Source organism: Hemiscyllium ocellatum, chromosome 19 (genome assembly GCF_020745735.1).
Source record: "Hemiscyllium ocellatum isolate sHemOce1 chromosome 19, sHemOce1.pat.X.cur, whole genome shotgun sequence".
NCBI classification, from domain to species: Eukaryota; Metazoa; Chordata; class Chondrichthyes; order Orectolobiformes; family Hemiscylliidae; genus Hemiscyllium; species Hemiscyllium ocellatum.
Genome location: NC_083419.1, coordinates 16,906,314 through 16,932,656, shown reverse-complemented (window position 1 = coordinate 16,932,656; position 26,343 = coordinate 16,906,314). Strand labels below are relative to the sequence as shown.

The following is a 26,343-nucleotide window of genomic DNA, read 5'->3' as shown; positions in this document are numbered from 1 at the left end:
AAGAGCATCCCAACCTGGAACCATATCCACGTAACCCTGCATTTCGCATGGCTAATCCCTCTCTGGACCATGGGAGGAAACCCACACGGACACGGGGAGAATGTGCAGACTTCACAGAGATAGTCACCAAGGGTGGAATCGCACTCTCTTCTCCCCACTCTCCACATGGAATCATAAAATGGTAGGAGAAGGCTTTCAGCTATAGTATCCATACTGACATTCTCTCATTCTGTTGTACCCCAAGTCCTATCGTTGCCTCTCCTGGTCTGTAATCCTTTTACATCTGTCATTATTTTCTCCATACTATGTAAAAATGGTGTTCGTTTTTCAGAAAGTGATTCACTGGATTCAAGTACCTGATATGTGCCAGGAAAAGGGCTATCTAAATGTAACTCCTTTCCTGCCATTGCTGCCTTTTTGCAGTTAGTCTGACGGTTCTTGCTATTTCCTCAATTCCTGCAGCAATCTTTAAGCCTCCTCTGCTCACTTTAATTTATCTTTCCACAACGCCTAATCAATGTCATGTCACACAAAATACCAATCTGTTCTTCACTAGTTAGTGTTCCTTCACTAACTGGGCAGAATGAAATGGATAAATCAAAGGTTAAGCAGCTCAAGGCACTAAATAAACACAAGTTTTATTGCTATCAGCCAAGTTCCGCTAAGGGTTCCGCTGACAGCAATATTCAAATAGCTGTCTCTCTCCACCAGAGGCAGAGGCAAAACCATCTTCACAATGTTCCCAGGCAGCCACATGTTCAACGAAAGGAAAGTACCCAATAGCTCAGTCTCCCCTGCTCACACCCACAGTCAAGCTGTATTGGTACTAAATGGTAAAGAAGTTCTGAAGGAGAAAGTGAGGACTGCAAATGCTGGAGATCAGAGCTTAAAAATGTGTTGCTGGAGAAGTGCAGCAGGTCAGGCAGCATCAAAGGAACAGGAGAATTGACGTTTCGGGCATAAGCCCTTCTTCAGGAATGAGGAAGGTGTGCCAAGCAGGCTAAGAAGTTCTGAAGTAAATTTGAACAAATAAAAGGGAAACCTGTTGTCTATATTAATTGTGTTGAAACATAGTTTCCAAAAATGTGGGTTGTGATACCCAATGGGGTTGCAATATAAGATTTTGGGGTCCTGAGCACCGAAACAGCAATGGCTGCCGTGGAACTTCGGCTGATTTCTAATGGCTGTGACAGCCTTCGAATTGCTCATTGTTTTCTCCACTGGGTGTGTGTAGCCTAATTGCCTGGTCACCGATGCCCAATTTCCTGCTGGGAGAAAGTCAGTATAAAATGTTCATTCTGGGCAACTTTTCGTCAACTGACTCACAAGAGAAATGGACAGGTTGCGGATTAAGGAGGAAGAGGTAGAATGGTTGGCTAAGGGAGGGCAAGATGGAGAGGGATGTGTCTGAAAGGATAGAGAGATAGAATCATAGAATCCCTACAATATGGAAGCAGGCTGTTTGGTCCATCGGGTCTATACTGATGTTCTAAAGAGTATCCCACCCAGACCCTATACCCTATCCCTGGAACCTTGCACTTCCCATTGCTAACTCACCTAAACTACCATCCCTGGACACTATAGGCAATTTAGCATGGCCAATCCACCCAATCTGTACATCTTTGGAATGGGGAGGGTGTTTTGCATGGAACGGGAGATCAGGAGCATACTTAATTTCTTTCACCTTTGCTACTACTACTCTACACGCCCCAACCAACTCTGTTCAAATACTGAAGGTTCACCATCTCATGCTAAGTCTGAAGCATGAAAACACTGTCACACCAGAAAAAAATAGCACTGCATTGGACTATCATAACAATCAAGGAAAACAGCCAAATACAGTGCAACAAATATGAGCAATGAATGTAAACAGGTAAAGGAGAACATGATACTGGTCAAAACTTAGTGGGAAAATAAGTAAAGTCTGACAAATATGCTTTCAATACTGGAATATGAGGTATATTGCTGATCAAATAATGTATACAAAGATATGAATCAGCAGTGGTAGGCCACTCAGTCTATCAAGCCTGCTCTACTGTTTAATAAGAATATGACTTACATGATTGCATCTTCAACTCCACATTCCTGCTTATCCTGACAGCAACAGACTCTTGATTAACAAAGGAGCCAGTCTACCTCTACCTTAAAAATACTCAATGATCCCACTTCACTACTCTCTGGTGAAGAGAGTTCCAAAAACACTTGACCCTCAAAAAAATGTTTCTTATTTCCATCTTAAATGGGATACCCCTTAATTTTTAAACTCTGTCCCCTGATACTAGGTTTTTACCCACTAACAAAACCTGATATTGCCTTGTGTTATAAGCAGCAACAGCAGGAAGAAATGATCACGTTACCTGGACAGCTTGTCAAACATATTGACGAGTTTCATCGCTTCATACTCTTTCTGTTCCTCTGTCATTCCATCCATTGGATTGGGCATCGGATCTTCCACATGACCAGTGATGGGGTTAATACTGGAAATCAAATGATGAACACAGTCACCACCTAGCAAACTGACATTTCATGCACTTGGTTCCAAATAACACAAGGATTAATTTTCAGAAATAAAACAGCTCCCTCCCCTGTCGATATCTTCATCCACTTTCTTCTGGATAGTCATCGATAGTCACAGGTGAGATGCCAGAAGACTGGAGGTTGGCTAACGTGGTGTCACTGTTTAAGAAGGGTGGGAAGGACAAGCCAGGGAACTATAGGCCAGTGAACCTGACATCAGTGGTGGGCAAGTTGTTGGAGGGAATCCTGAGGGACAGGATGTACATGTATTTGGAAAGGTAAAAACAATGACTGCAGATGCTGGAAACGAGATTCTGGATTAGTGGTGCTGGAAGAGCACAGCAGTTAGGCAGTGTCCAAGGAACAACGAAACTGACGTTTCGGGCAAAAGCCCTTCATCAGGAATAAAGGCAGAGAGCCTAAAGCGTGGAGAGATAAGCTAGGGGAGGGTGGGGGTGGGGAAAAAGTAGCATCGGAAATGACCTGGGAGTTGCAGTGGGAGAGGGACTTCCTGACATTCTTGTAGAGAGAGGAGGAAAACTTCTTCAAGGCAGGCATGTATTTGGAAAAGCAAGGACTGATTAGGGATAGTCAACATGGCTTTGTGCATGGGAAATCATGTCTCACAAATTTGATTGAGGTTTTTGAAGAAGTAACAAAGAGGATTGATGAGGCAGAGCAATAGATGTGATCTATATGGACTTCAGAAAGGCGTTTGATAATGTTCCCCATGGGAGACTGATTAGCAAGGTCAGATCTCATGGAATACAGGGAGATCTAGCCATTTGGATACAGAACTGACTCAAAGGTAGAGGCAGAGGGTAGTGGTGGAGGGTTGTTTTTCAGACTGGAGGCCTGTGACCAGTGAAGTGCCACAAGGATCGGTTCTGGGTCCTCTACTTTTTGTCATTTACATAAATAATTTGGATGTGAGCATAAGAGGTACAGTTAGTAAGTTTGCAGATGACACCAAAATTGGAGGTGTAGTGAACAGTGAAGAGGGTTACCTCAGATTACAACAGGATCTTGACCAGATGGGCCAATGGGCTGAGAAGTAGCAGATGGAGTTTAATTCAGACAAATGCGAGGTGCTGCATTTTGGGAAAGCAAATCTTAGCAGGACTTATACACTTAATGGGAAGGTCCTAGGGAGTGTTGCTGAACAAAGAGACCTTGGAGTGCAGGTTCATTGCTCCTTGAAAGTGGAGTCACAGGTAGATAGGATTGCAAAGGAGGTGTTTGGTATGCTTTCCTTTATTGGTCAGAGTATGGAGTACAGATGTTGGGAGGTCATGTTGCGGTTGTTGGTTAGGCCACTGTTGGAATATTGCGTACAATTCTGGTCTCCTTCCTATTGGAAAGATGTTGTGAAACTTGAAAGAGTTCAGAAAATATTTACAAGGATGTTGCCAGGGTTGGAGGATTTGAGCTATAAGGAGAGGCTGAACAGGCTAGGGCTGTTTTTCCCTGGAGCATCGGAGGCTGAGGGGTGACCTTATAGAGGTTTACAAAATTATGAGGGGCATGGATAGGGTAAATAGGCAAAGTCTTTTCCCTGTGTTGGGGGGAGTCCAGAACTAGAGGGCATAGGTTTAGGGTGAGAGGGGAAAGATATAAAAGAGACCTAAGGGGCAACTTTTTCATGCAGGGTGGTACGTGTATGGAATGAGCTGCCAGAGGAAGTGGTGGAGGCCAGTACAATTGCAACATTTAAGAGGCATTTGGATGGGAATATGAATAGGAAGGGTTTGGAGGGATATGTGCCGGATGCTGGTTGGTAGGACTAGATAGGGTTGGGATATCTGGTCGGCTTGGACGGTTTGGACCGAAGAGTCTGTTTCCGTGCTGTACACCTCTATGACTCTATGGATGTGCCAGCCACCAGTCCTCTTTATATTGCAAGCACAAAGGCTTCAAGTACTTACATTATCATGCCAGTTTGAGAAGAAACTTACAAAGATTTGACACTTTTGTACTCTTCGGTATCAGTGTCCTCATCTTCAGAATACTGACCATCGCCTCTCCCTCCAGCCAGTAGCCCGTGTGCAGCAAGTAGTCCCGCAGCATTACCATAGCCAGTGTACTTTAATAAGCAATCAACTGGAAGAGTACAACATTCACCAGTAAGTTATACATCATCCAGGAGATGCATTTTCCATATATAAAATGAAGAAATAGTTAGCACAAGATGTCATTGTTTGGAATGAAGACAGTAAATGAAATGTTGTTTTTGTACTGCCACTATCTTTCACTAGCATACACAGGCAAACCATTTGAAATGTAAAGTACATATGGTTTCCATACCATTAGTAACTAATAATTTATTTGTTCATAAAATGAATTACAGGAGACCATTTCACTCGACAAGACTGTGCTGTCTCCTTGAAAGAGCCATCCAATTAGTCCAACTCTGCTGTTCTTTTCCCCAAAGCCCAGCAAGTATTTATCCAAAAGTTACTACAAAATCCTCTCCCATCAATCTTTCAGGAAGTATGTTCTGGTTTATTGCCCATTGTTTAAATATCTCCTCAAAGCATTGATTTTTGTTTTGCCATTTAACAACAACACTAAAAATGTCAATTCGGTTCAGTTGGCAGCACTTTAAACTAAACTAGAAAACAGTGTTCAAGCTCCACGGTGGACTCAAGCTGTCAGTCTTGGCTGCAAGAGTCAGTGATATAATCTTTCTATTGAATCATTAAACTAAAGCTCCATTTATCATTCTCCAGTCAATGTAAAAGATTCCATGGCACAAAAAACTGAAGCAGAGCAGAACAGCCATCGACCACCAGCAGCTGATCATCAGAAACAAATACAGAAATTGCTGGAAAAACTCAGCAGGTCCAGCAGCATCTGTGGAGAGAAAGCAGAGTTAACGTTTCAAGTCCAGTGATCTTTCTTCGGAACTCTCACTCATCTCCACAGAATTGACAGCGTTTCTAAAGTGCATTTAGAGAAGCTAGGAGATTCAGGGCTGAGGGAAAGAGCAAGTGAATGGGATTTAAATGGATAGGTCTTTAAAAGAACTGGCACACACAGAATAGCCCAAATGACCCATCAGTGCTGTATTACCCTATGTAAAACCAAGGCACTGTAGTCATATATACCATTGGTGGTTTAGAAAAATTCGAAGACATCTGGGAGAAACTGTTTCCATTCAGAAAAGATCAAGAACAAGAATGCATGGATTTAAAAGTAGTCAGTAAATGAAGCAAAGGTGATTTGAAGATAAAACTTTTCAGAGTGAATTGCTAGGATCTGGAATTCATTGCCTAAATTGTGGCAGAGGCAGAGGTTCAAGTGGTTGTTATCTGAAAAGGAAGAACGTGGATAAAAGGCAGAGGAATGGCAGTAAGTGAATTTATCACTGAAGGAGCCAGTGCAGACAGGATGGGCTAAGTGGCCTCCTGTATGTAAAATCTGTGATCCTGGGAGTGATTACAGTGTGATAAGTTTACATCCGATATTTTCAGTGAAAGCAGTTGGCTGAAAGTATGCACAGCTGAAAATGTGTTGCTGGACACACTTTCCTCATTCCTGAAGAAGGGCTCATGCCCGAAACGTCGACTCTCCTTTGCCTTGGATGCTGCCTGACCTGCTGCGCTTTTCCAGCAACACATTTTCAGCTCTGATCTCCAGCATCTGCAGTCCTCACTTTCTCCTGAAAGTATGCACGGTATATTTTACTACTTTCAGAAGTAGTTTGTGACAAGATGTTGCTCTTCCATCACACAGTTTAATAAAACTTACTAATCAATATTATGTTGGCCAGGAACTAAATTTGTGAGCCGCCTCCCACAATAAAAGACTGGCTACCACTCACCACTCTCTTTGCACAGTACAAACAGGAACTCTGCTGAAGTGTGTTTCACTCCAGTGTCAATGTGGGTCATGAGGCGAACCAGCTTATTTCGAAGAGTGGTGCCAATTTCCGGACGATTCTTTACATCTTTCAAAGGAGGTAGGACCTGCCAATGTAAAAATGGTTTCAGATTAGAAAATACTGAGACACATTAGAGTACATGAATAACTTTCAACACGCACGGTCAGAACCCTCAAGGGTAATTAGAATGGACAACAAATGCTTGCCTAGCCAGTGACAATGCCATCCTGTGGAAGTACAAACAAACTCATTGCAACTAAATTCAATGATATCAGTTTAACTGCACATCAAACAATTTAAATTAAATCAGATATTAATTAAATTTTAAAAAAGGAATCTGTATTTATACTAATAGCTCATTACATTTAAAAAGACCAAATACAATTCTCATACATGCAGTGGAGGTCCTGCTTGGAGTTCGAATATTACTTAAAAGAGCAGAAAATACAAACAGGTAAAAAATGAGGTCTGCAGATGCTGGAGATCACAGTTGAAAATGTGTTGCTGGTTAAAGCACAGCAGGTTAGGCAGCATCCAAGGAATAGGAAATTCGACGTTCCTGATGAAGGGCTTATGCCCGAAACGTCGGATTTCCTATTCCTTGGATGCTGCCTAACCTGCTGTGCTTTAACCAGCAACACATTTTCAACCAAGAAAATACAAACACTTAACTTTACTCTGGGTTCCAATATCTTTGCATTTCTGCATCATTATTCTCATCTGTTGCTGTGTAACTGGGCATTTGGAGATGTGTGATGGCTGATATATAAAGACTCCATATTCTCTGCCTAGGTTGTCTTCACTCGATTATTTTCATTTCGTAGTTTGCAGATTCAATAAACTGATTTCATTTTCATGAGGACAATGTTTCAAAACTAGAAATTCTAAAAGCCTGATTCGAAGTTTGATTGCATTTATTGCCGTATTCTTTGTAGACAGACGAGCCAAGTTGGGGGTTGATCCCTTTGGAAAAGGGTGAATGGAGGTTTGATGAGGGGGGTTGGGATTCAAAACCATGTGCGTCTAGATCGAGAGAGAAATTTTTCTCCTTGGAAAAAAGATCAAGAACAACATGAATGTTAAAGGGACTGGCAAAAGAACAAAAAAGGAAAAAACTCCTTTTAAAGGTGGAGATCGGGAAAAATTTCTGGCTGTAAGAGCTGCTTCTTATTTTGAGGTATTTTCGGTGCTGGAGGTGATTTCCTCGAATTTGAGGAGCAGCAATTACTGTTTTATATGCTGTTGCATTGTTTGGAACTTTGGGGGAAAAAAGTCAAAACAACAGCAGTTTTAAAAGGGAGAAGAACAGACAAAGGAAGCACATGGTGAGGACAGTGCAGGAGAGAGAGTGAGAGAGAGAGAGAGAGAGATCAGAGTGCATCTGGCAAAATTAACATACAGTGAATTTCACAACTAATCTTGGAGGAACAGTTTCGGTGAAGTTCACAACACAGAATCAGACACAACAACAATTAACTTAAGTCTGTCCAAGAGAAAGGCTGTATGAGTGAGTACAGTGGGTTTTCTCTTGATTGTATGTTTTTTGGAGTTAAGTCTCTTGATTAAACTTAAAATATAAGCCACAGCTATTAATTTAACCTAGTTCAGTGTTTTGTAGAGGATTAAGACGGTGTTATTTTCTGGGTTTGTAGATTGTGAAGGAGTTAAAATGGCCTTTGCAGTGATATGTACTCCTTGTCAGATTTGAGAGTTTAAAGAGAGTTTAAAGGTTACTGCTGATTAAATCTGCCATAAATGCTGTTGGATACGGATCTTATCAGATCAAGTGGATTGGTTGGAGAGACAGATGGAAGTGATGAGGAATTTGCAACAGTATGTGATGGATGGCAGTTATAGGATGGGGGGGAAATGTCTCGGATACAGTCACAGAGATGGGCTACCTCCAGGAAGGGTAAGAGAGGTAGGCACCTAAGGCAGGAGTCTTTTGTGGATATATCCATTTCAAACAGGTATGCTGTTTTGGAAAATGTAGGGGGTGATGGCTTCTCAAGGGAACGTGGCACCAACAGCCAAATTTCTGGTATTGAGACTGGCTCTAATGCAATGAGGGGCACATCAGCTTCCAAGATTGGGGGAGGAAACCGGAGCACCCGGAAGAAACCCATGCAGACACGGGAAGAATGTGCAAACTCCACACAGTCAGTCGCCTGAGGCAGGAATTGAACCTGGGTCTCAGACGCTGTGAGGGAGCAGTGCTAACCACTGTGCCACCGTGCTACCCATAAACATGACCGTTAATTCGAAGGTCACGGAGAAGAGGCAAAGCAGTGAAACGGACTTGTTCTTGCACAGCCTGATGTTCTGGCAAAGTTACGCATTAGTGATACAGGCCACAAAAATATGACTTGAGTGTGTTGCTGGGAAAGCACAGCACATCAGGCAGCATCTGAGGAGCAGGAGAATCAATGTTTTGGGTATAAGCCCTTTATCAGGAATTCCTGCTCCTCGGATGCTCCCTGACCTGCTGTGCTTTTTCAGCACCACATTCTCGATTCTGATCTCCAGCATCTGCAGACCTCACTTTTTCCACATAAATATGACCATTGACCACCCCCTGGAGGGGTAAGGATGCACCACATTGACACATTCATCCAATGGACAAACATTAAATTGGGGAAAAAATGCATCTGTGGGATACTGTTGAAGATTTTAAATGCATGTCCACCTTCCAGCTTTCCAAATGATAAACAAACAATGTAGATAAAATTATCCAGGTGGCAACAAGATGGCATTCAATCCTTATTTCTAGTAGCTTCTACCACAAGGAAAAAGAATGAATCATGTTTTCTCCCTTATGAACTTTTCAAGTGCTTACCCGTGAACGGATATATTTTCTCATATCTCTGTGCACCCTGCAACATTCTGTAAGAACACTCAAAACTGGTGTCAATCCTTCCTTTAAATTGGACCCCTGTTAAATGTAAAAAAAAATCCGAAATCACAAACAAAAATCATTGAATAAGCTGTATGTTTAACTCCTTCCTCATGTTTATATCAATATTCAAGAACTGCTCGGATTGTTTTTCTATCTTTCTTGGTCTCAGTACTAAACCTAACTTTTAATAAACAGGCCAAAAGTATAGAACCGAATAAAAACATCAATAATTTTAGTTTGTTGTTGTTGTTCCCTAAACCTCAGCAGTGTTACCTAGATATTGTATCAAGAAAGTAAAAAAAAAATCAATTTTCATTTTTTCTCTTTAAATGATAGAAATACTCAGTATATCTGGCTGCATCTATAGAGAGGAAAATAGAGTTAATGCTTCAGATTGATCAACTCTCAGAAAAGGAGCAGCATAATCAATACATTTGAATTTAATTCGTACATAGCATAGGTTAGGTACATAAAAATCACTCTATACAGACATTTGTTTGTTGGAAATAAGCTCAAATAGCATTGAGGGAACAAGAATTTACCCAGAATTATGCTGCACAGGAAGAGACCGTTTTGCCTGACTCAGGACTTATTTTATTCAATAAGTCCCATACCCTGCAGCCCCACATACATTTGGCTCCAAACATTTATCCAACTTCCTTTGAAAGTTACTACCGAACCTTCTCCCACACACTCGCAGGCAGCAGATTCTAGCTTATAAATGGGTGCATTAAAAAATCTTTCCTCAATCCATTTAGTTTGCAATTTTAATCATATCAGTGCTAGATTGTTGGCGTTTGAGAGAAAAGGGAATCAACTGATCATAACGTTCAGGGACTGGGGTCAGAACAATCTCTTGCCGGAAATCTCCCATTGGTGGGTAAGCACAACGCAAGTTCCAGACTCATGAACATTCTAATGTCACAGGAGCCAAACTTTCCACATTGGGTATCTTTTGCACTGTTCACTGGATGGAGGTTTGGAAAAGGACTATTTTGACTCCCAATGATTTCAATCCTCCGAGCCGGCACATATTTACCATTGCATCCGCAGTCTGGAAGCTGTACCTCTCTACAGCCTGTTTTTGCAGATGTTGTATGACTGAGGGGGAAAACACATCCCCCCAGTCAAAGCAATTTGCAGACTGCATTTTATGCAGTTACTATTCCAGAATTTGCATCCAGCTGGAGAAATCAATAAAAGATTATCTATTCCTTCCCCATTCCCTTGCGTGGAATTGCTCTAGAAAATCAGGTGGAGGAGGAATGGAGTGAGAACTAAGTTGACTGGATAGTAATCCCAGGTGACAGGAAGAGACCAGCAGATCAATGAATAGTTTTGATTAAAAGCATTGACTTAAATGTAAATCCTATTTTTCCTTCCACAGATTCTGCCTGAACTGCTGACTGTTTTCAACATTTTAAGCCAATAGCTGAAGCAGTTCAGCACACTGTGAAGGGCAACAAGTGAGTGGTGGGAAATTAAAGAATGTTAATGTTCCAACAAAACTGCAGTCCCATAGAAAGGTTCATCTTGACTGTAGTCAGAAAGCTGCATATCCATTTACACAGAGAAGTCTGCTCAATTGTGAGAGAACCAACATACTGTAAAGTGCCTGAAATTTAATTAGTGGAAGCAGCTTTATTTTAAGAAAGCCTATGCAACTGAACGTGTATGTCTGTAATATTACCAACATTCTATCATCTGCAGCACTAGATTGCAAAGCAATCTGTAACAGTTAAAATGAAGTACTAGTACTCATTTTTCCAGGGATGAAACTGATCTTGGGTGCAGCATGACATAGCAAATCAGCAGCAAAATGATATAGACATTGTTCCATTACTCTCCGAGGACATTATGAAGTCTGAGACACATGATTCTTCCCAACTGACGGTCAACATCCATAGAAAAGAAAGCTAAAAGAAATGTAAAACATGCTGCCGATTCATATTTCCTGTTGTGCTTCACTGCACAACATAAATTTCACTTTCCCATATTCAACATCAAGCGCACGCAATCTTTTGGCAAAGTAGTGTTGACAGTTAGGGGATTACCAAGCCAAGAAAGTGTAAATAAATGCCCATGTCTTAGACAGAGAGATTTTCCCCAGCCAGTGGAACCCTGACAAAGCAGGGGCACAGCTTCAGAATAACAGACTCATCATTTAAGACAAAGGTCAAATGTGTTTGCAGAGGATCAGCCATCATCATTTGAATGGTTGTGCAGCTTCTTAGGATCAGATGGTTACTCCTGCTCATATTTCTTAAGCGGTGTCGTACCTTCTAATGAAAACCTTCAATGCAAATTTGTCACAGCGTCAATTAAACTGCACTACTAGTGATAGCACTGCATTTGCATGGAGATTGTGGTTATAATTTAGCACATTCATACACATTGTAATCCTCATTTATAATAGGAACTAACATTCATTATTAAAAACCCTGGTGAGAAATTCTCAGATGCAGAATTTTATATTATGTGCAGCTTTAAATAAAAAAATCAAAATTACAGATAAATGCAACTGGCTCACCATATCCTTACTGTCCCCAAATAACTGGTATCATCAATTGTTGTAGTTACTTTATCAAAATATAAGCTGCAAACAACAACATCATTGACCCCCAAGCTGATATTAAGATTTTACTGTGCAACAGGTCTTAGCTTAGGTGGACTGTGTGAAATCTCTCTCTCAGCACTAGTATAATACTATACTCAACATCACCTTCCTTGCTTCATCATACTTGCTGTTGTAAAAAAATAACATGCCTTACTTTGTCTATTCGATTTTCCATGAAACTCAGCAAAACCTCAACTGCATCCATCATCTTCCCGTTGTATTTGACTGTTCCACACTTGATGCTGGGGCTGAAGAGGAGATCAAGGCTTGATGCTGGAATGTTGTTCAAAAGATTGACTGTGTGGCTGAAGGAAGATTAGAATTGTGACTTTTAACTTCATAAAACTATGAAGTTCACATTTTCAGTCCTTGCATTTTTACTTGTGAGAAAACCACAAAAGACTTGCCCACAATTTATCTCTGCATGTACTTCTTACCTGCAATGCACTAACTTCTCATGATGGAAAACCCCTCCCCTAAACTCTGATCCACAGTCATGTCATTCTCTTACATTCACTGGATCTAGACACAAGCCTTTCTTATACCATGCAAAGAAAACATCGCTCTTGGACAGAAAGGGAAGAGGCTGGCAAGCGTAGCCATAACCTTGTTATTATAAAGAAAAAGGAAATAAAGTTGTCACTCAAAATGGATACAGCTCATTGAGATGCTGACTGTTTGTAGGTACAAAGCAAAGCAATCTGCTTCTTTACACCACCAGCTGGATTTTGGTTTCTCGCATCAGTGTGCAGCAAGAACTATTTACACTTGTGGGTCTTGAACACGTCAGCAGTTTTGCATCTGCAACTTGCCACAGGGAAAATCCCCAACATATAAAGGACAGCTGAAGAAAATTGACTGAAATTTGGTGATCAAGAGAACAAATACAAACTTACAAGCCCATATAAACATTGTTTTCACATCTTCAATAAAGTAAACACTCGAAATTCTTGTTCTACTCTACACCTGACTTCTGTACTCTCTAAGCTGGTATTCTATTCCCCATCAAAGCACTATCCATCCACATTGTACTTTGGAGGTTCACAGGTAACACTCGTATTATCATCCTTGACAGCATCACAAAGGATTATTGCAAACCTTACCCCAGGTAAAACCAGAAGTCACAAGTGCATTATATGGCAAAACATCACAATTTTAAACATGCCAGGAATTACATGCTGATGAACAACTTGGACAGAAAATGTTACAATGCAGGCAATTTGTAGTATGATTCTTTTTTAAAACCATAAGTTCCAACACCAGGGTACAGTGTCAGACACACAGAAATGAGGAAAGGTTATTCTGATTACTAACACTGACTCAGCTTTCACAAACAGTTGTATAACGTAATCCATGTACTCAGTAGCACTTACCCAATGCTACCTCCAGTAACTCCTGTGGAAGGAATTTGTTTGGTCTTCCAAACGTTTTATTCATTTTCTAATCTTTTAAACTAGCAGAGGTTGAGGTGTCTGATCCAGAATGTGCCTCCTTGCAGTTCCTGAGTGTGCACTCTTTTCCGCTGTGAGGTCCCCTTTCATGCAGTAGTATGCAAAGAAGTTTCTCCAATACCTTTAAACTTAATTTTATGGATCACTGTGTTTCAGCTATTCTTTTCAGTAATAGATGCCTGACTTTCTGATCTCTGTCACTGCACTGACAGTTTTATTTACAGAAAAGGGTATGAAATTCCTCAGCTTCCACCAAGTCTGCCACCATAAACAGGTCTATACAAAGTCATCAGCATTCTTCCCCCAGGAGGTAGAAATACACATTGGTATGGAGCATATATTAGCCCTTATTACACCCTACAGAGCCCATTAATCATCCTTTGGATGACACTCACCCCCTCAGCTCTCAGCCCCCTCCTGACCAGTACACTGAATAAAGCTCTTGACACTTCCAGTCACTTCTAACCCGTCCACAATGTGTGCACACTGAGACAGATCAGTCACTTCTCATAACCCATCCACAATGTGTGCACACTGACACAGATCAGTCAGCTGGCTATGTTCAACTCAGTAACAAATCAGAGTTTTCACACATTCCAAAAGAGGGAGCTTCTGACTTGCAGCTCTCCTCGGCCGACTGCAGACTAGTGAATTTGTCTTGTGCATGTTGTTTTAAATGCGGGTCCAGTTTGTAATTTATTTATTTTTCTTTTAGTCCCAGAAGCTATTATGAAGGTGAGACTGTCTGGATGCGCAGTTCTTCACAATTATATTCAAAATCCAGTAACTAGTGAGCTGAATTAGAAGAGAAACTGACTTTAAAAAATTGCTTAACTCCACCACTGTGAAGCCCCCACCCCACCAATCATAATACAGGTCACAGATATAGATATCAAGCAAGACAATCCTCGATATTATCTGTTCAAAACATTCAAACTGATCTTGTGATCTTACTAAAGATAAAAAAGTCAAATACAAATACTAAGTTTTGAAAAGAACAGCTCCTTTATGATGTAAAAAAAAGTTAAAGGGCAAAAGCCTATCATGTGGAAAACCAGAGCAGCTGAAATGATTTTTAAAGTCCAACTCCAGGAGCATTGATTAAATTTCACTAGTTTAGCTTTCCATACTCCTGATGGGCAACAAACTGAAGTCAGAACTGCATGACAATTCCCAGTTTCAAGACTGTATCACTGAATACTGAACAAAATGAATTAGAACATTTAAAAGGAGAAATGTTCACAGTTATGAAAGAAAAAATTCATGCCGAAGCGAAATAATTCATTTGAAGTACTGTATCAAATAAAGGCACAAGACAGAGATGCTTCAGGAATTACTCCAGATATGGCAGCAATATTCACCTCTTAGACTGACATGAGCTTCCATGGAAAGATAATAGTGTGGTCAAGAATGTTGATAAATAGAGGACCAGAAGAGAAATGGAAATCACGATTCAAGAGGTAAAAGTCTGGTTGATACTTGTATCAACAACCGTACGGCTAATGTCTGAACACAAAACCTGAACTCCATGATAAGAACATGATCGCCACTCCCATATATGATGGAGAGCTTGGGTCACTTGTGTATAGTTGAGAGATGCAAAGAAAGCTATCTGTTCATTGAAGGCTAGGAAGAAAGAATACTTGATGCCTTTGATCCCGAGATGTCTTCAAAGGATTCTCGGCACCAGAGAGGAGCTTTGAACCCAACTCCAAAGCCATATTGGCATTCATAGCTCTGGCTAGTACTTGATGAATAAGCTGAGCTGATTAACAGCTGACAGAACATTAGAAAGCTCATCAAGAATGCCCACGTGAACATTTCTGTATTTCTATATAGCAATAATTGGAAGGATGGGAGCAGCTGACCTTTCTCTAGATTACAGCTGCATCGGCAAAAAGGAAAGATTGGCAGAAAGGGATACAGGAATAAGTTTGTAGATGGAGTTCTTGAGGCTTACGAAAAGGATAACAATAGGACCAGAGGTTTTACTACACTCACGGGAGTAAAGGATTAGAGAGAACTGAGGGGAGAGTTGGCAAGCATCCAGAAGCAAAGTAGAGCAGTGTTGAATGTTTTGTTACTAGACTTGCCCCTTATAATTTGTGAGCATGCATGAGATGTAGAACTGAGTACTAGTGGAATTTAAGGAGCAGCACGAGTGGATAACAGTCCAACCAGTTGACAAGATGCTAGTGTAAATGTCAGTTTACCTCTGCTGAAGCCAGTACATGACTGAATTCTTTTTGCTCGGTGACTAAAGTAGCTTGCATATTACAGGAAGTAGCTTTTATGGAATTTGGATAAGGTAAATATCATACATTCTGGGTTTCACTCAGACCTTCAGCAACTTCAAGGGGAGCTGCATTATCACATGCAAAAACTGGAAGACTGATCTGAAGCTGATGCTTATAGCATATTACAGTGTGAACAGACAGATCAGATACTAAAATGTATTTTTCTACCCCTTTGGATGTGCCTGGCCTCAACTTATTCCCCTCACCTTTTAAATGTTAATTTTAAAAAGTAGTCCACAGATGTCTTCTGATAGGGGAAATGGCAGGCAATAGGATTTCCTATTCAGCATTCTCAGTGCATCCTGGAGTGCCAGGAGTGGTTGTAAAATAATTGAAATGAGCACAGTTTCAATTACTATATTAGACGTGGCAGTGATACTATTTACTGCCTATCCCTAGGGATGATGGGCTGCCTTCCACTACTGCTATGCTCCATTTACACTGATAGAGTTTCATGAGCTGCAAGTGTGTAAAACACGAGGTAAAAATCAGTAAGGCCGATAGGTTCCCTGAATTATGAAGGCATGAGTAAAACAACTTAATTTCTACAACAACCGTTATTTATTTTCCTGATCTACAAGTTACCTGGTTTACTGAGTTTAATTTCATAGCCTGCCTTGATGGAATTTGTCTTCACAATTGCTGGACCAGTCTCCAAATCACTGCATTGTCAAATATGCTACACAAGATGTGCTTATTTAACTGTAAACGGTTTTCTTTTATAACTAGCAGTCTAGCCCATAACCACTGCTATTCAGTTTCAAGTGAATATCTTGTTTTACAACAATATGCATGTCATATTTTTGTAGCTTAAAAAAAACTTCACAACATTTCTGTCAGCAGTGAATCTTTGCCTTGCTTGCTTCCATTACACACTGCCTTCACTACTCTGTCTTGCTCCTTCCTTTTCCCCTCACCCACTCAGCATACAATAAAAACAAGTTCACATCTATGCACTACAGCAGCGAGCCTACAACCAAAATATACTGGAAAACATCTCTAATGTGATGGTGGGTTGTTTTGTACAAGCCCTGCACAATCCACAGTGGCAACACCGTGGTGGTTCTTTACTGCTGAGAAATCTTGTGACTGTCTCAGTTTTGTTAGCAAGACAGGAATTTTGAATTTGCAGCCTTCTGCATGTAGATTCTAAAACCTTCAAATGAATAGAGAATTTTCTTTGCATCTCTCAACTACACATTAGTCACAAAACACTTCAACAGATAACCATCCAAGAAACTACAAGGTTGTCAGTAAAACCGAACTGGCTGAAAGATACCAATGTGCCTCAGTAAACAGTTTCTTCAGAAGGAGACCATGCACGTGACATGGTTAGCTCTTTTTGAAAGTTCTACCACAGTTGTTGCAGAAAATTGGCAATAAATGAGGCACTGCCAATATCATCCATTAACTATAAACTAATTTAAAGGAAATCTTAGAACATACAATAGTACAGCACAGGAATGGGACTTGATGGCCCATGATGTTGTGCTGAACATGACACCAAATTAAACTAATCCCTTCTGCCTGCCCTTGATCCAAATCCCTCCATTCCTGCATATTGATGTGTTTATCCAAAAGTCCCTTCTCAACCCTATTGATATCCGCCTCCACACCATCCCGGCAGCATACTCCAGACTCCTACCAGTCTGTGTAAAAAAAACTTGCTTTTCACATCTCCTTTGAACTTTCCCTCCCTCACCTTAAATGAATACCGCCTAGTTTTAGACATTTCAACTCTGGGAAAAAGTCTGACTGTCAACCCTATTTATGCAATTCATAATTTTATAGGCTTCTATCAAGTCTCCCCTCAGCCTCTGCCGCTCCAGAGAAAACAACCTGAGTTTTTCTGGCCTCTCCTTATACCTCATACCCTCTAATCCAGGCAGCACTCTGTTAAACCACTTCTGCACCCTCTCCAAAGTCTCCATATCCCCCCTGTAATGTGGTGACTAAAAATAAATGTAATACTCCAAGTGTGACCTAACCAAAGCCTTATAAAGCTGTAGCATGACAATCTGACTCTTGTATTCAATTCCCTTACCAATAAAAGCAAGCATACCACACATGTTCTATATCACCCTATCCAGTTGTGTGGCCAATTTCACCGAGATGTTATGAAGGTGTAGGTGTGTACTGTACCTTGGAGAGAGAAAGGAAGCTGGCAAGAACTGACTGAAAACACAGTGTGCTGAACAAAGTAAAAATGTAACATTTGGCTGAAACAAATAGCTGGTTCTACATTGCCATGGAACAAAAACAAATGCAAATTCGGACAATCAATCAGTTTAAATTATGCCCCAGATACCAAAATCCAACCGGATTTGAATTTTGGGATGTCATCAAACTAACGAAATGATCCAATGTTTAGAGGTATAAAATCAGGCATTTTGAATAGTTAGGGAGACAACAGCAAAGAGCACCAACAAGTACAGACTGCTAGCTGAATATCTCTCTGAAAGGTACCTGTCCATAAGCAATTTGTGCAGCAGTAGACCGAAGAAAAGATGACCCAGGAAAATACAGAGGAAAATCTACGAAGGAAAATTGACATCATTGGCTGATTTATTTTTGAAATGTGGGGTTTTTTTTGTAAAACCTAAATGGTTTTTTTTAAAAATCGGACCAAATTGTAGAATTGGAGGTAAAATATAGGTTTAAGAGAAAGGAGTTGTAAATAGTTGTTGTTTAATGTTCTCTTTTGGACTTAAAGAATATAATTGTTAATTTTTACTTTATGTAGTGAGATCTGGGATGGTTCTTTGCCCCTCGAAATTTAACAGATTATGGTGCAAAGTGAGCATCTCGGTGTTCCAGGTTTAAATTAGCAGAGGGGTTTACTCCATGTTGTAACACTATGGATTTGAACTTCAAGATCCCGCTGTACATCAATGCTGTTCAGCGTCCTGTCATTAACTGTATACTTTGCCTTAACATTGATCTTTCAAAATGCAGCACCTCCTACTTACCCAGACTAAACTCCATCTGCCATTTCTCCACCCATACCTGCAACTGATCTATACCCCACTGTTCCTTTGACAAACTTCTACCGTATGCACAACTCCACCAATATTTGTGTTACATGCAAACTTAATAACTCACCCATCTGCATTTTCATCCAAGTCATTTATATATTTACCACAAACAGCAGAAGTACTGATTCCTGCGGAACACCACTAAGCATCACGCAACTCCAGCCTGAAAACCAGCTTTCACCACTATCATCTGCCTTCTTAGGGCAAAATAATTCTGAATCCCTGCAGCCAAGTCACCATGTATTCCAACCATCTTAAGCTTCTGGATGAGACCACCATGAGGGACCTTGTCGAAAGCCTTACCGAAATCCATGTAGACAACATCCACTGCTCTATCTTCATTAACCACCTTCATCACGTTCTCGAAAAATTCAAACAAGTTAGTAAGACATGACCTGCCCTGCACAAAGCCATGCTGACTGTCCTTAATTAGGCCATGCTTATCTGAATGCACATAAATTCTATCTCTAAGAACTTTCTCCAATAGCTTCCCAACATCTGGCATGAGACTACTGGTCAATTGTTTCCTGGATTATGCCTATTTCCCTTCTTGAACACAGAAACACGTTAGCTACTCGTCAGTCTTCTGGGACCTCTCCAGTGGTTAGTGAGGATACAAAGATCTTGGTTAAGGCCACACATTCACCTCGCAAAATCTTGGGGAAAATAATTAAATTATTTTCGGATTGTCATTAAGTGCAGATAGTTGTTGTCACTGTATATGCAAATCGTATACTAGTTTGCCAACCTTTTATGCTAACTGACACTCCGTCAAAAATTGAAATAATTCTTCTTCAAACCAGTTTCAGTCCTAGTTTCACTCTCACTCATAGCTGGTGATGAGGTTGTGAGGGGTCAGATAGACTGTTATAAACAATGCACTGACCTGTGAAATTCTTCAGTTTTGTCTTCAGACTGAGTCTTCAGCAGCAAACAGTGACACAGAATAGCAGCGAGGTGTCTGTTCTGATGGGCACGATCCTGCCCAAAAGAAATTAGTGTTACTGAGATAAAGTTTTCACCAGAAAATAAAACTCTGCACCTAGCAAAGTGTTTCTTATTCTATAACCAGTCTAAGTCAGAAAAGAGAATACAACTGAATTTTAAGTTCAATTTTTCTTTCAACCTTACTCAATTTCTCACTCTAAAGCCTGCTATCTTTCTTTTTTAATTGTCCATTCTCAGGAAAGGTGTATCATCAGTGCAGTGTCATTAATTGTCCATTCCTAAATGTCATAATTATGCCAGTTTGATACAGCCAGTGGCTTGTTGGGTCATTTCAGAAGAGTTAGGAGTCAACGGTATCAGCATGGAATTAGTCACACACTAAGCAAACATGATCAGTCAGCTCCTTGTGTTGTAAAATAGAAAGAATAGGGTGGGAATATCCTCCTTCTCTGTATCACTGATTCAGGGCTTAATGGAATTAATTATTTATGCTAGAAAACAGTTTTAAGTTACACTGGCAGTTTTTATAGGTTTTAAGTGTTACTTTTTCTGATGATTATAAATTTGTCTAACAGGATAGGAATGCAAGTAAAAGAAGTGGTGAAGTAGTTTCAAATCAAAACATTTTCCTTCTGACACAAAACTAAGTGAAAAAGTCTAAGTTTTGAGGAAGATAGAGAGTCTGCAAAGAGAGATATAAGTGGGTTAAATGAGTGAGAATGGAAACTGACAGGTAGGAGTACTGGTTACGTTTGGTAGGAAAAGAAAAACACAGACTTTAAATACTAAAAGAATGTTGAATGTCAACTTTCAGAGGAATCTGAGAGTCCCTATACAAGGAACATGTAATGATAACATGCACATGCAACAAGCAGTAGCAAAAATGGTAGGTTAGTCTTCATAGTGAGGAGAATGGAGGACAAAAGTAAGGAAGTCTTACTGTAATTCTATTAGGATTGATATATTTGCACAGTTCTGGTCTTCAAATATAGGAACTACTTAACTGAGCAGGTTCACTACACTGATTGCTGGGATGAGAGGGTGAGGAGAATATGCCTATATTCAGGTTTAGAGAATGAGAGGTGATCATTGAAACATGGCCTGATGGGGTAGATGCTGAGAGGTGGTTTCTCTGGCTGGTGAGCTTAGAACCAGAGAACATGAAGAGTCAGCAATGCCCCATCACACTTCACGTCAGCTCTGATGAAGCATCACCTATACTTAAAGCATTAGCTTGTTCTCCCCCCATGGATGCTGCCTGACTGCTGTGACCTCCGGTATTTTTTGTTTTCAGTACAGATTCCAGCATCTGCAGTAATTTGCTCCTACAGTGGGAGTATTATTTTTTTGTAGCTCAATTCAGCAAACTATGTCACATGATAACACAATATTATCTCCCAAACATCTGCTCAAAACGTTATGATGCATTAGATAAATAAGGGAAACTTACTTCATCAATTTGCTGCTGACTGCAGTCATAAGTAACATTAAAGAGAGCTTTCAGAACCTCCATGGATAAATCTGCCTGCTCATTAGACAAGACAGGACCCTTGCAGTCTGTAGCCACCACATATTTATCTGACCACTTGATATCCAGTGTGTTCTCTAGAATATCAGTAAGCAACAGTAGCCCCTGTTCTTCCTTTAGCTGAACCCTGGCATCCATTCGCAATGCAGACAACAGGAAAAGAAGGCGCAGGTCAAAGAACTTAATTTCACGAGGCACATTTTTGTCTCTGTGCGCCTTTAAGCGCTCACAGGCTCGACTGACAAGCTTGAAGTCCACACTAAGTTGCTGCGCCTTTTCACTATTGAATACAATATTGCACAGGCATTTTAAAGCTTCAGTTATAACACTAAAATTGAGCATCTCCTGTGCTGAGCTTTGTGTGTACTCCAATCCTGCCAACCTCATTAGGGCAAGCATTGCTGGTCTGGTTGTCAAAGGAGTCAAAGCTTTCTTGTCCCTGGAGAGTATACGGATTGTTTCTAAACAGGTGGCTTGGCAAGATGGTCCCAGGTCTTTCTGCAGCACTTTCAATATTTCATCACATATTTTCTGTCAACATAAAACAACAGAGGTAAAACATAGCATTTCAGAACAACTAACTAAAAAGGCCACAACAATATTGATCAGTGAAATAATCAGAAAAATCGTTGACATTTTGATAAAGCGCCTGTTGGGCTGAAAGGCCTGACTTTCATTGTAAGCACTTTATTAAAGCATTATGAAGTTAGTTAACTTCTAGTATCAATTAAAAATCATTTGTTTGCATTATAACTTATGATTTATATCAATGTTTCTAAATTTGTGATTTCTATTAAAAAATATGTATATTCTTTTCATAAATAGTTCATTTAAATACTACTCTAAGCTCATTGCCACTGCTACCTTGATTATATTTCCACCCGGTTTCCTCTAAAAAAAAACTCTATTCCATTTTCCAGCTCCTCTGCTGACAACGTCACTTTCCACACCAGTGCTTCCGATACATCATCTTTATTCCTCAACAGAGAACTTCGATCCAACCCCCAGTAAAGGTTACCAGGTGCCTTCAGTTGTCTGTTGCACTGAAAATTTAAAGTGATGAAAATCTATGCTTCCTTTCCAGGAAGTGACATTGTCCATTTTATTGAAAATGTGAGAACACAGACTTATTGTTGAGTCCAGTCTGTTTTTTCTCCACAGATGCTGTCAGACCTGCTGAGCTTCTCCAGTAGTTTCAGGTTTTCTAGCAGTAACAATATGGTTTTATTATTGTTCACTTTATTGTCTGGTTAAAATAAAGCCTACATATTACCAGATATTGTTTATTTGCCACTTTTTCTCATTGTTTGCATACAAATGCTAATTCTGCCAAATTAACTTCAAGTAAGCTTCTAGGCTGAAATCCTTACACTCTGACTTTTAAGTGATATAGGGAAGTTGGAGGAATTTGGAAAGACCATATAGGTGTCATGGTTCAGGGTTCATAACAATGGGAATTCAAATCCCAGTAATCTATGTTGCTAATCTGTGAAAGCAACAGCCAAACCAAATGTCCAAAATTGCACAGGGAATCAGAAATGGTGTGGTCAGTGATCACCTTCTCATTTGACTTATAAAGCCGTTCAAACTACACCAAAATAACAGGGTGCCTTAGAGGTCACCGTAAATCTAGAGGGAAGACAAAGGATTCTTCCCTGTCGGCCAGCTCAGGGGCCCCAAGGAGATCCACTGCACTGTTAGCTTGTCTTTTCGCTGTAGCATAACTTTGCCTAGCTAAACATCCTCTAAGCCACTGGTGTGCAACAAGGAAACAAAAGAAAGTACAAAGAGTTGAAATAAGATAAAAGGGACTTTAGAATCACATTGAATGAAGTTTGCATTTTTACAAGCCTTGCATGTTCACAGCCATTGGCAGACATTTTTTTTTTCTAAATCTATAAATAACACAAATGGCTAAAAGTATCTAGTCAAGTCTCCTAGCAACAAGTTTGGGGGCTTTTCTGCTGCCTATACTTCTCTTGCTAACCCACAGCAGTCAGAACCACCTGGAGTGTTTGAGCTCAGCCAGATTAACCCTCATTGTCAGTGTTTCATTGAGAATATAGGGCTCTTAATACAGAAAATATAGATATTTACACACACATGCACACACACAGCCATTCCAAGTACCATATATACATACACTACTCAAAATATGCATTTTATTCTGGTGTCAGAAGTAGAAAGCACTTGTATATAAGTTGCCATGATTTGGAGATGCCAGTGTTGGACTGGGGTGTGCAAAGTTAAAAACCACACAACACCAAGTTATAATCCAACAGGTTTAATTGGAAGCACACTAGCTTTCAGAGCGATGCTCCTTCATCAGGTGATAGTGGAGGGCTCAATCGTAACACAGAATTTAAACAAAAATTTACATTAACAAAGTCAATGTTTCAATGTATAATTTCAGTTACATCACACTGTAAATTTTTGCTATAAATTCTGTGTTACGATTGAGCCCTCCACTATCACCTGACGAAGGAGCATCACTTCCAATTAAACCTGTTGGACTATAACTTAGTGTTGTGTGATTTTCAATTGTATATAAGTTGTATCCTTTTAATTTCCCTATGATTCAGCAGTGAATTTCTGTTGCCTAATGTCCTGCAAACATGGAGATATCTAGGAAACAGCTTTCCTTCCCAACTGCAGTTATCTTTCCAAAAGCGAAAGACAGCAAAATACAAATAACAAAAGAGAGAAGATCCAAAATTATACCAGGAACAGAGTTCAAAAGAAGGAAATAAAGATACTGACACCTAAATATCACTGCACATAATGAACAGAAAAGCCAGAAGAAAAAACGATTATTTTCCCTGATGATTCCACGGTAAAAATGGGACAGGAATGCCAATCTTGGTTCATCTTTCATGAAAAGCCCTAGAAAACAACCTACTCTATAGAATGTCACAGCACGTAACTGTTTAAATGATACTCTAGATTTATACTCAGGGTCCTTTCCATCTTTTAGTCACTCTCTGGGTGATGACATTCTAGTATCAGATCAGAATTTTTCTTTTCTGTCCCTGCCATCATTATTAAGTCTGAAGTGCGCATGGCAGAAACTGGTCATTGGGCTCAACTAGTTATTACAAGTTACTATACTCCATTCAAGCCTCCTCTCATTGTTCCACATCTCAATCTGTTGTCGCAACCTTGTATTCCCTTCTCCCTCATATGTATGTCCAAATTCCTCTTAAATGTACTGACATTATTCACTTTACTCACTCGCTGTTCCACATTCTCAGTGCTCTGTGAAGTTTGTAAAGAAGTTTCTTGCAAATTTTTAGTGACTTACTCTCCATTTTTTCCTCCATTGTGCTCTTCCCCACAACAGAAAACATTCTTTCTGCATCCACTCCATGAAAATCTTATCATTTTAAACACCTCTATCACATCTCCGCTCTGCCACCTTCTTCCAAGAGTACAGACCTAACATGTTAACCCTTTCCTGATATATATACCCAGTCATTTCTGATATCATTTTCTGACTCTGGCCAAAACCTCTATATCCTTTGTTTAAGATGACAACCAGAATTGTACAAAGTAGCCTAAATGTGGTCTAGAAAAGATTCAGTGTAGGTTTGGTATAATTTCAACTATACTTTTCAATTCTATTGCTATAGATTCATCACAAAAATTAAAAGGTTTTAAAAATACCCAGATATCCATAATTCCCCTGACTTCTGTACCCAGATCAACAGGAAGACAGACCAGGTTTCTATACTTAACAAGAGTTTTTTTTAATGAGAAATAATTAGACTCTTGCTACAGGTAAACAATTAGGAGCTGTTGGTAAGAAATTATACTAGTTAAAGTTCTAACCCTCTTATAAATCCCCTTCCCCCTACACACAGAAGAAAACAAAGTGCCTTCAGGTCCTAGTCTCTCTTACCAATGGAAACATCTTCTCAACATCTACTCTGTCCAGGCCATTCAATATTCTGTAAGCATGTGGTATTATATGTGGGTGAATGTAAAATATTTGACTGCACTATTGAAATCCAGGCTATTCTCTAGTGTTTGGTCAATATTCCTCCTGCAAGCCATATCAAACAAAAAGAACAGATTAACCTGGTCAATTACTTTATGTTTCTTTTTTAAGGTACAATTAAAAATTGGCTGTTGAGTGCTTTAGGACCTCCCAGAGACATGAATGGACCTTTATCAGTACAATATTTCAATTTTAGTTTCAATGATACGGCAAACTATAAGTAGAGCAGCTTTTCAGTACATTTAAAGATAATTGCAAATTGCTTATATTGTTAAAATACAACAGTTTAAAAATAGTTTACCAAGCTCTGAATTAAAAGGACAATCCACCCTCATAGAACAATACAGCGCAGTACAGGCCCTTCGCCCTTTGATGTTGTGCCGTCCTGTGGAGCCAATCGAAAGCCCATCCAACCTACAATGTTCCATTCTCATCCACGAGCCGAGCCAATGACCATTTAAATGCCCTTAAGGTTGGCGAGTCTACTACTGTTGCAGGCAGTTTGTTCCATGCCCCTACTACTCGGAGTAAAGAAACTACCTCGGAAGTCTATCCTATATCTATCTCCCCTCAATTTAGAGCTACCTCCCCTCGTGCTAGCCATTGCATCTGAGGAAAAAGGCTCTCACTGTCCAACCTATCTAACCCTCTGATTATCTTATATGTCTCAATTCAGTTGCTTCTCAATCTTGTTCTCTTTAATGAAAACAGCCTCAAGTCTCTCAGCCTTTCCTCATAAGATCTTCCCTCCATACCAGGCAACATCCTAGTAAATCTCCTCTGAACCTTTTCCAAAGCTTTCACATCCTTCCTATAATTTGGTGACTAAAACTGTATGCAATACTCCAAATATGGCCGCACCAGAGTTTTTTCGAGTTAGATCCCATCTACCACCCCCTGAGAAAAACAGGAAATGACATCACCAACCCAAACAAGCCCAAACATATAAATAGAAAGCAGGAATCATCAGCAATGTTTCACCCAGAGACCACCTGAAGATGTTACCTAGCAGGGTGACAAAATGTCTGGAAATTAACCTTCCAGCTCAGCGAGCAAACATACATCCAGAACCTCAATCTGAGCTACAAATCTTCTCAAAACTCACCTGAGTTTTGTACAGCTGCAGCATGATCTCATGATTCGGAAACTTAATCCCTCTACCAATAAAAGCTAA

The 26,343-nt window shown here is 40.0% G+C and overlaps 1 protein-coding gene across 1 annotated transcript in view; it reads right to left on the bottom strand.

The window, feature by feature from the left end:
• Nucleotides 1-26,343, bottom strand: part of ric8b (RIC8 guanine nucleotide exchange factor B) — a 47,710-nt gene that overhangs the window by 13,799 nt on the left and 7,568 nt on the right. The window contains exons 3-9 of the mRNA XM_060839702.1: nucleotides 21,095-21,703; nucleotides 19,583-19,677; nucleotides 12,068-12,218; nucleotides 9,237-9,332; nucleotides 6,341-6,485; nucleotides 4,473-4,617; nucleotides 2,358-2,477 (exon numbers count right to left, since the gene is read on the bottom strand). Coding sequence (XP_060695685.1) covers nucleotides 2,358-2,477; nucleotides 4,473-4,617; nucleotides 6,341-6,485; nucleotides 9,237-9,332; nucleotides 12,068-12,218; nucleotides 19,583-19,677; nucleotides 21,095-21,703 — 1,361 coding nt within the window. The remainder of the gene's footprint in view (nucleotides 1-2,357; nucleotides 2,478-4,472; nucleotides 4,618-6,340; nucleotides 6,486-9,236; nucleotides 9,333-12,067; nucleotides 12,219-19,582; nucleotides 19,678-21,094; nucleotides 21,704-26,343) is intronic.